Source organism: Corylus avellana, chromosome 1 (genome assembly GCF_965113065.1).
Source record: "Corylus avellana chromosome 1, dhCorAvel1.hap1.2, whole genome shotgun sequence".
Classification (NCBI taxonomy): Eukaryota; Viridiplantae; Streptophyta; class Magnoliopsida; order Fagales; family Betulaceae; genus Corylus; species Corylus avellana.
Window position 1 is genome coordinate 1612574 of NC_142490.1, and position 13599 is coordinate 1626172.

Consider the following 13599-nt stretch of genomic DNA (forward strand, 5'->3'; position numbering starts at 1 on the left):
GGGAGGGGATCTCTTCAAATTTTTCCCAATTTAATTATTTAATAAAGCTAACAAATTTTACAAAAAAAATTTTACAAACTAATATAGCACAATATGATTTGATATAAAATAAGTTCAAATTTTGAAAAACCTAATCATATTGTGCCGCATCAATTTGTAAAAAATTTTCTATAAAATTTGTTTGTAAGCTTAGCACTCGTCAAGGACTTCAATGATAAAATATTGATTAAATAATTAAATTTATCATTTTTTATTAGCTTAAACTTTTGAGATAACGGATACTTTAACACTCAACCTCGATGAGAGATTGATTTTTTTGTATAATTGTGACAATAAAAATCAATTCTTAGATCACCACTAAAAAAAACCAATAATTAATCTTCAAATCCTACCAAAGAGGTTTCGGCTAAGGATCTAATTTCTATTAGAACTTGTTTTGTTGAAATTAAAACAAGTGTTGCTCTTTTCTTTTCTTTTTTTCGATTTAAAATGGTAGGCCAGGGAGACCAATTGTGGCTATCTTACCTGGACGTGACTATAGTAACACTTACCTACTGTGAGCCGCACAGGAGGGACCTAGACAATGAGAATTGCAAGCGCTCTCTCAAGTCTGACTAAACCATAGTCTGATCCAATCCCACCAAGACATCAATGAGAATCCAAAATTGCTTTACCGGTTGAAACTAAACTCGAGCCAAGTCTTTCGGCTAAAATTTTTTTTTTTTTAAAAAAAAATTATAAAGATATAATATTAAGAGACTTTGGGTTTTGTAAGTAAGATATAATACAATATTGTGAGATGCAATATAATTGACTTATAGAGAGCTGACGTGTAACTCTAAGCAGGGGGCATTGACATATGGCACATAGTAGTTAACGATACTAATCCTAAGTATGTTAAATAAACCCGCCAGCACAACAAAATCATTGTCTTATTCTGATTCCTGCCGGATTTTAAAAAGACTTTTTTAAAATTTAAACCACACTTTGATAGGTCATATCCTTGGTTAGAGTGGATGGACCCGTTATTTTCGATTTGAATTTGAATTTTGACTTGACTCACTATCTCACATTAATATATAAATAAATTGTTGACAAAATCATGACACTTGGAATGGGGATTCTTTTAAATTCTATAACATTCTGGCAGAAAAATAAGAGCAGGGCATGGGTTTTTACTTTTTCCTTTAAACCCATAAAACCATGGTCGCTTTCTTTGAATTTTTTTCTTTTTCGGCGAAATTATGGTTGGTTTCATTTTTCTTTTAATTACTTTCTTTGATTCACTTCCTTCTTTTTTTTTTTTTTTTTTTTAAGGAATAATAATATGTTATTCATTCATTAGATAATTAACAACACCAAGAACATAAGCTCTCGAAGAAAAAGAGCAAAATGCTCTAAAAGTACAATATCTCGGATAACATTTGAGATTTTCTCAATCCAGATTCTATCCCAGCCTTCCTTGATTGCTGCCTTAGCAAGACCATGAGTCGCCGAATTCGATTCGCGTCTAATGAACCCAGCCTCCCACTTCCTATAGGTTCGAAGCACTACTTTTATATCCTCCACAATTTGCCTATAACGACAAAATTCAGAGCTCGAAGAATTAATACTTTGAATTACCAGCTTTGAATCCCCTTCTAGAATTACCTTTATTCACTTCCTTCTTTAACTTTGTTCTCAAGGCAACTTTAAGGTTTCACACACACACACACACACACACACACATATATATATATATATATATATAGCCAATTACGAGCTAGTATTGAGGAATATATTCTTATAGAGGAATTTTCTTAATGTATTTCTAATATATTATTTTAGCTGAACGTTGTATTTGAGTTAATATATATATATATATGGTAATTTTTAGCTTTTTTTTTTTTGTCAAACATGTTCCAACTTGAAAGTTTGCGCGGCACAAGAATTCAAATAAATAAACAAATGCTTCACTAACCTCGGCATCCGACTGTCCCCACTATTGGAGCCTTCTGAATAGGAGGTTTCATATTTGAAAGGGACAACCATTTTAACTAAATTTGAAAGGGAGATTATTTATTTTGTGGTTAAAATTTTATATTAATATATTTAATGGTGTAAATGATAACATATTATTTAAAATTTTATTTTTAAATAACATATTCCATCATATACTATTATAATTAATGGAGTAATTACTCCTGTAAGTTTGTTTTTCTCACATTAATATCATAAAATCTGTTACACTAGCGTAGAAGTAAATGGCCATTATTTTTATCCAAAAAAAAAAAGAAAAAAAAAGGCCTTTTTTTTTTTTTTTAACATGTTCGCACAAGAGGGAGGAGGAGATTCGAACTAGTAACTTTCGCTTCATCAAGCGTGGTACCAGCCGATTGATGGTGTCGAATAAAATTATATATAATATAGAAGCCAAATATATAGTGCCCTGGTGACCTTCCTATTTTAGTCATAAATGGGCATTAATTCATACCCATTTTCCTTATCCATCTCATAATTCATAATAAAAGGATAGAACATGATTCTCTTCATTTCAAATGTCAATATACTATGATAAATACAACAACAACAAAATTATGACAAAAAAAAAAAAAAACTCTAAATAAAATGGAAACCATCCTTATCCAGAATTGCCTCCCTCTTACCATTCAAAGTTCAAACATCCGGGAGGGAGGGAGCCTTTCAAATTCTTACAAGAGTTTGGCTGTGTCTTCTCCTCTCGTATAAAAACTTTAAAATGTTCGAAAAAACAATAGTACATTTGTTACAAGATAGACAAGAAATGAAAACCAAATATTTCTAAAAACTAACATGTTGCCTCAATCTTGTACGTAGGATTTATTTTTGTAGAGAAAAATCTTGAATGAATTATTTTGGCTTTCCACTTTGGCCAAAAGGGATGGTCCAAAAAAGGCATCGAAACCCATATTTCGTTAGGATCGAAGAAGAGTGAGTTTGGGGTTTGGTAACATCGAAGCGTCCGCAGCAGAAAGTCCCGAAGCAAAACCAAAAAAAAAAAAAAAAAAAAAAAATTCAATGGTGGGGATTGCAGGGAGAGCGTAGACCTAACGCCACACCCACATTATCTTTCACCCACCTCCCCCGCCTTCATAATGTTTATGCTTTCCAACGGCCAACCAAATAAAGATTGAACGGTTTCAAACTCACCCAAGAGCCAAATCCCTCTCAAACACACTAAATTAATAATTCACTAAAAATTTAAACAGAAAAAGGTAAAATTAATTCACTAAAAATTAAAAAAGGTACACATTAAGTCTCCCTAAGAAGTTACATGCCTAAAGACAACCTAACTCACCCACCACGGAAAAAATGTACACTAACTAGGGCCCGTTGGAACCGGGTTCGACCCCGGTTCATTTGTCCTATCCTCTGTGTTCTCCCTAACTCATTCTTTTCTAACCAGACTTTTCTCCTCTTTTTTTTTTTCTTTTTTTTTTTTTTTAATCTCAAAAACTGGACACAACAGTAGGAGCCAAACCGGACTCGGTCGCGCCGCCTATCTGCTCCTTCTTGCGCCGCATCTCCAGCACTTTCCGGTGATGGTTGGAGTGCACCTCGCTCGAGAAAGTCGGGCTACAAGCGGGTCGATACTCTGGCAGGAGCCGGCCCGACTTGAACCGGACCCCGCAAGCGTTGCACAAGGTCTTAGCACCGAGCGGACCGGTTCGCCACTGCGGGGTCTTCTGGACGCCGCAATGGCTGCACCGCCGCGGGGGCTGGGACGGGGTCGAGCCGGCCTCTGCTGCCGGTTTCTTCTTCTGCTTCTTCGCCGGCGGCTTGACCGGGTCCAAATTCTGGGCCGTGTTGGCGCAGATGAGCCAAGCGGTCGAAGGTGACGAAGAAGAGGTTGAAGTGGTCGAACTCGAGGACGACTCGGTGAGCGAAGGGGACCCGAAAGACCAGACTCGGCCGCCGGTTCTGGTTCGCTTGCTTCTGGCCTTGGCCGGAACCGGAGTCTTGAAATAAGGTCTTTCCGGCTCTGGTTCCGGTTCAGGCGATTCGGTGGACTTGGGCTTTTCGGTTGATATTCCGGTAGGGTAGGGCGCAGAGAATTCCGAGAAAGAATCCTCGACGAAATGGGACAGCCATTCCAGGTCCGCTACATCATCGGCCTGTTGAATAAAGACGGTACCTTTGGTCAATAACTAACAAACAAAGCCTTAAAAAACGGTTTTTTTTAACAGAGAGAGGAAGGGGGAAACGTAGTACCGGAACGCTGAGTCCGGAGCCAAACTCGTCTTTGGCAGAAAAAGTGAGGCTTTTTTTTATGCTGGTGTCGGTGTTGGAGTTTTCGTGGTCTTGTTGAGCGGAAACAGAGCCAAGGCCCTTTTCTTCCTCCTCCTCTTCTTCTTCTTCCGCCGGCTCTTCTTTCACAAACCCATCTTCGTTAGACAAGTCAAGGAGTTCGTCCACGAAAAAATCGTCACAAGCCGCACCATTTTGCCCATTAACGGCCCACCCTTCTTCCAAAACCGCTTGTGGGAACGCTTTCACGGCCAAATCCTTCCTGAAACTGGGCTTCAACGCCGCTTCCACGCATTCCATTTCCGTTTCAGCCTGCAAAAAAAAAAAGCACAAACCAAACCCAAATGTTTAAAATAACACAATCTTTGTCAAAACCCCCAAAATTTCATCCACTTTCACAGCCCAAAACCCGTACCTGAACGCAAGGATAGGTTGGGAAAGAAACAGGGGAGGTTGCAGAGGGGGGGATAGGAGAGGTAAAGGCCTGCAAATGGAAGAAAAAGGAGGGGTGGTGAGTTCGGTAAAGCATTGAATGAGGGCTGAAAGCGTCCGTGGACCTTACTAAAAGTGCCCGTTTCTCTATCTTAAATTTACTGCTTTTTCCTGTCTACTGTGTGTATTTATACGTCGATAATAAGACGTTGCTATATGTATATAACGGTACAGGCTATTAATAATGCCCCCCAAAAAAAAAAAAAAAAAAAACTCCTTAATCTTAAAATTAGTAGGGCTCCGGCTGCCCGAATTTGAAGAACTGGGTCGGACCATGTCCATTATCCACAAACTACCCACCAAATTTATGAATCTTCCATTTAAAAGATTTCGAATTTTTGAAAGAGATGTATGAGGATTTGGTGCTGTCCGTCCTAGCAACAACTATGTTCGTGATGACCCATAAACAGCCACCTTTCGCTTTTCTTTTCTTTTTTTCCTGTCCTTTTTTCTTTCTAGGGAACAATTTAGGTCATTATTTTTTTGACTCATTTACAGACTTGCCTAACCGCATTGATCGCCGCTCATTTTGGTTGTTCATTACTTTCGTCCTTTCAGAAATATGTTTAATGTTTTGGTCCCGTCATTTTTATGAAAATAAAAATTAGGATATTATTTTCTCTACCTAATTAATCCTAACGAGGAAAAGCACCAACTGCAGAAAATAGCCCATTCTTAATTTATGTTGAATATTTCCAAAGTTTTGGTGAAAAGAAGATCAATAATTAATTTGTTGTTTCAGCTAATAATTTATTAATTTTCAAGTCCTATAATGTTTGTTAAAAACCCTTGACTTTTGTCTCATTTTTCTGTCTTCTTGGTCGTAATTCTCAAACCTTCTGCCAAGTCTACATGGACATTTCAACCCCATCGATTGTTATATTACTGTTGGCGGCAGTTCAAGTGCTTGTTATAAAAGAACTGATAAACGGAAAATGAAATGCTTGAGGCCCGGCTTTAACGGCTAGAATTTAGGGTGTATCGATTCTTAAGCTCAAATATATATATATATATTAGATTTGATTTGTATTAGAAAATAGAAAACATAATTTGGTCCATGAAGAAAATAAATATCATTTCCTAGTCCCCCCCATCTTCCCGCTTGCTTGCTTGTAAAAAATTGGGTTACCGTTTGGTCATGCCTAGAACATGCAACTAGTCAATAATGGTTACTAATTTTCAACTTTTCTTTATTTCATTCTAAAATCATAAAATTCAAATTTAAAATGATAATATAATTTATAGTATTACTCTTTTGAAATTACTAATAGTTTGGAATAAAATTATCATTGGGTAGAAGGTAAAAGAGTTTAAAACACGACTGGTTAGTGGAAGGGACGAGTAGAAGATGAGAAAATGCTCTCTAGTTGGTTAAAAATGATCCTTTCAACATTTATAGTCACATTATTTTATGTTGCTTTCAAATTTTTTTTTTTTCTTGAAAGAAACCATTTGGATCCAGATGCAGCCATTCTGCTCGGGCCCAGCTATTATTCCCAAAATTCCAAGGAGATTGTCCTAAAGGGTGCTCACTGCTCATGCTCTTGGCTTTACATTTAGCAACCGACAATGCCCAGTTGATATTATGAACAAATTATTTTGAGAAAGCATTTATGCACCAAATCTATGTCAAGTGTGGCAAATAGTAAATATACAAACTTCACAAGAATGTCAAGAAACCCACCAAGTGAGATTTAAAAGCCTTGTTGTTTACTTCTTTTATTTTTATATTATAAACTTGTTTAGGCATAAATTTCTCACTCTGGAATATTTATATTGCTATAACTTTCCTTTATAATCCCACTGCAGATGAGGATTCTGTATATCTTGAATTGCCATATGGAGCAAGAAGAAACAACTCATAATTCCCAGGCTTATCCAAATCCAACCTTTGTTTAAAATGGCAAGTGACATAATCACATTATCACAAAAACCATGTCCCATATTGTTAATTGATATTCCAAAAATATATTCACTTGGCCGGCTCCGGTCGAATGTGTATGCCCATGCCAAAGAGCACATAGTTTGGGCCTAGTTGACCATGCCGATTGGACAATGAAAGCTAATATGCAAGCACTGCAATTGTATGTGAAACGCTGAGAATAAGGCATAGATAATGGCTACTTATGTTTTGTTCTAATTGCTAGCAAGTATAGAATCCAACACGACATGAAGTAATAACCACCACCTGTTAATAAACTATAATTTAGCGACATGCATAAATAGGGTCGTAGCCGCTCAACAAATGACACTTGGTTAAGATCGTTCCTTTTTTGTGGACACCACACATTAGCAAAAGGCATGTGGTCATTTCAAGTGCATTCGCATAGCTATTTCCAACACCAATATTTTAGCTCTTTCATCCTTAGAATTACACAATTCACCTTAGCTAACATACGCACATGAGATTTCCCCTTCCACCAAATCTCAGATTTTTTTTTTTTTTAACTACATGCATTCATGGACCAAGTCTAATGGTGCAATTAATTGCATCTTAAGTAATGAAAAGAAAAAAGAAAAAAAAAAAAAAAAAAAAAAAGGACTGAATCTTCAGTAATGAATTGCCTTTCAGCCTTCGTGTCCTTCTCTTTGAAATTGTTGCTTCCTAATGTCATATCCTTATTTCATACAATTTCCGCGCCAAAAGCAAATCTGGTTCACATACGGAATTGAATTGCGCCGAAAAAAGAAATATACGAAACTGAATTACTGAACAAACCCATTAACCATACCCGACAGACCAAATATTTTATTTTAATTCCCTTGATACCCTTTAAGTATCATAATGACCATGGTCTGGGACAGGACATGGCTTAGAAGCAAAGGATGCAAAAGTCAATAGAGACCAATGACATCGGGCCAGCTTTTGTCGCCACGTAGCACAGCTGAAATGATTCCACTCCCCACCGGAAAAACCTCGATTATCTAATTTGGTGAAGGGCAATTTAGGAAGCGAAATTGCTCTCAATTTCATGCTTATCAATAAGCTTTATAGTTTATAGTTTATACTGACCATATTCTGAATTGAAGTTCTACTTATGCCCATTAAACCACACCTAGACGGCTAGACCCTCATAATATCTGTTGAAATAGTATCACTGAAAATTCTTGACTGATAAGTGGACATATGTAGAGTTAACAAACATTTTAATTTTATTATTACTATTTTTTAATAAGAGCTAATCCAAATGCCGATTGGCATTCTACGCCAACACTGTGGAATAGTAGTTGAATAAAAGTGTGATTTGTAGCATTGCTCGTTCAATATTTATACAAAAAACAATTCAAATATATAAAATAATAATGTTACTATTCACGCTTATTTATCATATTCATTTTGTGTTGTTTAAAATAAATAAGCATGAAGAATATAATTATTTATCTAAAGTTTACATGTAAGCTACCAACGGTATGACAATTATTTGGCCATGTATAGATTCTTGTTATAAACAAAGTATCAGTCTATATATGTTGATTTTTTTTTAAAAAAAAAAAAATTAAAAAAAAAAACAGTTGATATATGTTATTAAGATGCTATAATGAAAATTAAAATATTTAAATTAGAGTATTGTTATGAATACTACGATTTTTACTATAATCTAATGTGACATTTTATGTAGTGTTATCACGCTAGCCACTCAAATTAAATTGTCATATGATAGTCCTCGTAATTCATGAAGACATTTTATAGTGTGATGTGATCATTCGGATGCCACCCATTTCTATAGAGTACAAACAACTATGTGTATTTGCAAAAAAAAAAAAAAAAAGTGAATTTGTAATAAAGTTTTAGTAAAAAAAAAAATTTGTAGTAGTTTAAACATTTTCCTTCAAATTGTGTCATTTTAGTACTCACCATATGTAAAGATCTTCATTTTATTATTATTATTATTATTATTATTTCTTATAGTAACAACATGTGAAAGAATGAATTGAGGTGGCCGAAAACAATTCGACCATCGACTCTTTCATATTTTACCCGCTAAAAATAAGAATAGAAGAATCGTCAAATATAGGAATCCGAGATATATACATATTTGACCATCTTTACGCTCTCATTGTTGTTGTCTTTGTTTTTTAAATGAAAAGTGTTATACCTTTATTTCATTGTTTTTTGTTTTTGTTTTGTAAATTTATTATTTGATATATGAGATTATATATATGTAGGACCAACATGTGCTCTCACACATTTAATGGCTTATGGATGGACAAGAGATGGGCAACAAATGAAAACCAAATATTTTTTCTTTTAAAATTGAGTAATGTTATTCTCGTACCCATTACGTTCATTTTATATTGATTGACATAATGTGATTCAAGTGATATTTCATATCAATCACATAAATAAATAAATAAATTAAAAGTAACTTAAAAAATGGAAATTTCAATTATATTCCGTTACCAAAAAAGGAGGTGAAGCTACCTCCACCCCTTTGTTCAAGTGGGTGAGAGTGGCCTCCACCCTATTGTAGAAGAAGAGTGGGTGTTTGCTGGGGCCTCCACCAACAATCTCGCAAAGGGAGTGGATCACCTCTATCAACTCTGTTCTTTTTTTATTTTTTTGTGGCTCGCATATAATTGAATTACTGAATGGATTTATTTTTTAAATGGTAAAAACCTATGAATTGCTTCTTCTTTTTTTTTGTTTTTCCTTTTTTTTTTTTTTTTTGAAGAAAAACCCACAGAACATTTTTCAAACATTGTCAACTATTTCATTTGAAAACGATTATTCAAATTTAAAGGAATTTAATATAAAATTTCTTAAGAATTATAGATGATCTTTCTGTTTCTTTTTTCCTTTTTTTTTTTTAAAAAAAAAAAAAAAAGCAAAAAAAGAAAAGAAAAGGAATAACTATTGGCACTCCTCCCATTTGGGACGCATTTCCGGTAATGCCCTCGACATGAAACAAAGTTCAAATGAAAGCGTACGGGCAAAGGGAGAGAGGGAAACAAACAGACAGTACGGAAACTTAAGAAATTTCCAACGAAATGTTTCTTCCTCAGAAGGTGACCCTCTTGGCTTATCAGAAATTCTCTACGAAGCTCCCCTAAACAATAATGTTATCAACGGGTCCCACTAACTCTTTGATTTTTTTTTTTTTTTAACTTTTTTTCGTGCGTAAAAGTGAGATTCTGTAATAACATTTACATTTATTCCAGTACCATGACGAGACAAGGTTTAATAGGTTAAAAAAATAATAATAAGAATGTTAAAAATTATATTTTTGTCTCACAATAATAATGTGATAATTCCAATGAAGCTTTAATTTTTTTTTAATAATGATTTATTCTATAATTAATTGAGACGGTGACGCTAATATTATAAAATTAAAAATTTGGTATGTAGCCCTCTAAAAAAAAACCAATGACTAATAAGCCATGCCACGTCAACATAATGTTATATATAACATACTATTTTAAATTTTATGCACGAGTAAAATTACATACAACATCACATTCTATTGAACTGTTGTAACATTATCCATCAAACATTATTTTTTAATTTAAATTATGTACTGACATAATAATCCCACGTCAACTTACAGGTGGGAACTTAAAGTACACGTGGGATTTGTCGATATAAAATGATAAAGGTTAGAGAATACGTGAAATGAGAGCATGGTTACTAATTTTGAAAAGGGAGCGTGGGAAAGGGGTTTTTCAAATTGTGAGATCACAGTGAATCATTTTAGGTGGGTGGGTGACCTAACAAATCAATTATTAAATATGTGTGCCTATTGTTGGGTGATATCATTAAAAAAAATTAAGAATTATGATATTTTTTATTATGATTTAATGGTGAAATTTTAAAAGTTTTAATGGTTTTATTTATTTTTAATTGAATGATTCAGATATTATTATTTTAATACTTTTTATCCTTTATTTGTTTTTGATTTTATCGTTTGTTTCAACATCATTTTTAGGTATTTTGTTGTAACAGAAAAACTCAATCAACCGAAAATGTTTTTTTTTTTTTTTTGTCTGTCAACACCCCCAACTGTCGCAAATCGCATGATTATTGTCCTCTTCACTTTTATTTCAAATTGGGTTAAACTGAATTTCTTAAATCTAATTTTTTAAATAAATAATTCATTAAATATGTGATTCTTTTATATATATATATATATATTTCAAAATAAATATAAAAATTGTATATTTTAAAAAAGATATATCAATTTAATAAATTGATTTGGAGGCAAACTTTACGCCCTCATCTCTTTTCGCATGTTCTAGAAGACTAGAAGGCTCATTTTGTCAGCTCCTCTCTCTCTTTCTCTCTTCTACAAGTTCTCATTCTTATGCATTATTTATTATATAAAGTGATAAATATTATATATAATTATGAAATGGTAAATATTAATATAACAAATTTTATACCATTTGATATAATTTTGAATAATTTTACTTCATAACAAATTTTAAAAAATCTTTTTTATCTCTCAAAATTTTTAAGATGTACAAGAAGTTCAATTACTTAAATGATCAAATCATTGTTTTTCAACCCAAAACCAAGAGAATTGAAATGATCGAATCAATGTTCCACCGCACTAAGAGTTGACAGTAGAAGAATAGAGTTGAAAAACGTGTGTTTCTCACATACTATTATAAATACATATGTTTTTTTTTATATATTAAGAAACACATGTCAATTTTAAATATTAAATTGAAGAATATTCATTTAATTTAATTTGGAAGAAAACCATCTTCTATAGATAAAAGATTGAGATGTGGGCGCCCTCCATCCATGATTTTTTTTTTTTCGGTGATTTCCTCCATGAATGATTAAATGTATACCTACTGCCTTCGAGTTGTGGTCCCAAGCATGGGTAACACATTGAGCTACTCGATTTGGGTTGCCATGAATCTGCTTTATGAGGATATGATGCCACTGAAAAAAAGGGCAAATTTACTGATCAAATGCAAGTAATTTGCTCCCCATCCACTAAAAGATGAATAGCTTTTTCATGTTTCGATAATCACTTTCCATTTCAAATAAGTTAACCATATTAAGAAATTCCGGCATTTGTTTCCTAAAATGTTGGGACAGCATAGAGGTTGCTCATATTTGTTGACGATGTTGCTTCTTTTATCAAGTAAAAAACATTTATATATATATATATATATATATATATATATATATATAAAAAATCATTTTTCTTATTTGATCGTTACTAATCAGTGGGTTGTTAATGGTTAGTGTTAGAGCTGATTAATTTAATGAGTTAATGGGCTAGATGAAATGATGGTGTCCCATCCTTTATTATCTTGTGGAAGTGGTTTTTTTTTTTTTTTTTTTGGGTTAGCAATTGATTAGAAGGTTCTAAGTCAACTTCCAACCCTAGAGTCTTGGAGCTCGTCTCCCTTTCATTTTGCGCGGGAAGCTCACATTATGATTCTAGATTTGAATTCGTTTCCCGCTATTGAGCCCAATAAACATGGGCTTTTGGTGGTGATTATGTTTTTTTTAGGTATATTTCGTTTATAAAATTGGAAAAATATTTGGAGTACATGTTTGTGTTATAGTTCATAATTGCTAATTAGATTTTTTTTTTTTTTAATGGAAATCTGAAGATTTCATTGATTAAAGATTATAAGCATAAAGCTTTTACAAAGCAGATCAAAAAACTCTTACCCCACAAAGCATAAAGTTCTACAAAAATCATAGTCACATACTATGAAGTTACAAAATCATAGATATAAATAAAAAAATTCTTACAATCAGGTGCTATCTATGACTTTAATCTTCCGTTAACCCATGTACAAATACACTTAAAGAGTAGATCTGTTCCGAGCAGACTAGATCTAAGACATGGGTAGTCAAATTTCCTAACAAAATTTATTTAAACTAACCGTGAGAGATAACCCCTCCCACTTAATTATCTAGGCCGTGAGAAATAACCTCTCACACCTAATTATTCTTCCTCACTCATGAGGGTAGATTTAAAGAGAATAAACATTTTATTCAAAACAAAAAACACTAACAAACAACCAGCAAGCAGCAGCAGTGGCCGGGAGGAGATGAACTGTATAACACGGTAAGAGGTGGATGGACACATAACGGGAAGGCCGAAGTTGCTAATCTAGTTGGAGAACACCTACAAAACATAAAAAAAATTAAAAAATTACCAAAAAAAAAAAAAAGGGAGGGGGAGGGTATGACTAGGAGCGGGAGTAGAAGGGAAATAAGAGAGGAAGAGGAAGCAGATCCTTTCAAAACTATTTTATGAGAAGAAGGGCCAAAAGACAACTAGTGATGATGGAGATTAAGTGTACATGTTTGTACTTATTATAAGTTTTTTTATAAATTGGCAAAAAGTAATTAAGTCAAATATCTTGTTAATATAAATATTTATTTTCAAATTTCTAAAGAGAAATATTAAATGCTATATCCCCATCGCACTAGGCTGATTGGAACCATCAAACCTTGTAAAAAGAGAAAAATTCAATGATAAATGGGCTTTGCCATTTCATCCCATTAAAATGGTGGTGGGAGGATGGACTAGTATACATCATTGCTATTTTCAATTATCCAAAATATTCAAATGATGTGCGCAAAAAAAAAAAAAAAAAAAAAAAGAGAAAGAAAGAAAAAGACCAACGAATATTTATTGCGCTTTTACTTTTGGTGGTAGGAAGTAGGAACTGACAAACAAGATAACTAGATAAGCTTTGAGGAAAGAAGAAAAAATTAAAAAAAAATAAAAGAAGAAAAAAGATAACTAAAGCAGAGCATGTTGTTTCCCAGCATGTTTAGCGCTTTACGGCGATCCATGTTCAAAGAATCAAATTATTGATTTTTCGGCCGATATATGATAAAGCCTATTTCTTTTTAGATTTTTT

The 13599-nt window shown here is 33.4% G+C and overlaps 1 protein-coding gene across 1 annotated transcript; it reads right to left on the reverse strand.

Annotated features, from left to right (window-relative positions):
* Window positions 1-3171: 3171 nt before the first annotated feature.
* GATA6 (GATA transcription factor 6) lies at window positions 3172-4863 on the reverse strand. The gene is made up of 3 exons (XM_059581640.2): window positions 4682-4863; window positions 4231-4578; window positions 3172-4133 (listed from the first exon to the last, which is right to left on the reverse strand). Exons 1-3 carry the CDS (start codon window positions 4793-4795, stop codon window positions 3468-3470), a joined length of 1128 nt encoding a protein of 375 aa, XP_059437623.1. The 5' UTR covers window positions 4796-4863; the 3' UTR covers window positions 3172-3467.
* Window positions 4864-13599: the final 8736 nt, after the last annotated feature.

Coding starts and splice junctions, on each gene's coding strand:
- GATA6 (XM_059581640.2), bottom strand. CDS start 4,795: ATGCTTTACCGAACTCACCACCCCTCCTTTTTCTTCCATTTGCAGGCC. Junction 4,579..4,681: donor CAACCTATCCTTGCGTTCAG/GTACGGGTTTTG, acceptor TTTTTTTTGCAG/GCTGAAACGGAAATGGAATG. Junction 4,134..4,230: donor GCTCCGGACTCAGCGTTCCG/GTACTACGTTTC, acceptor TTTATTCAACAG/GCCGATGATGTAGCGGACCT.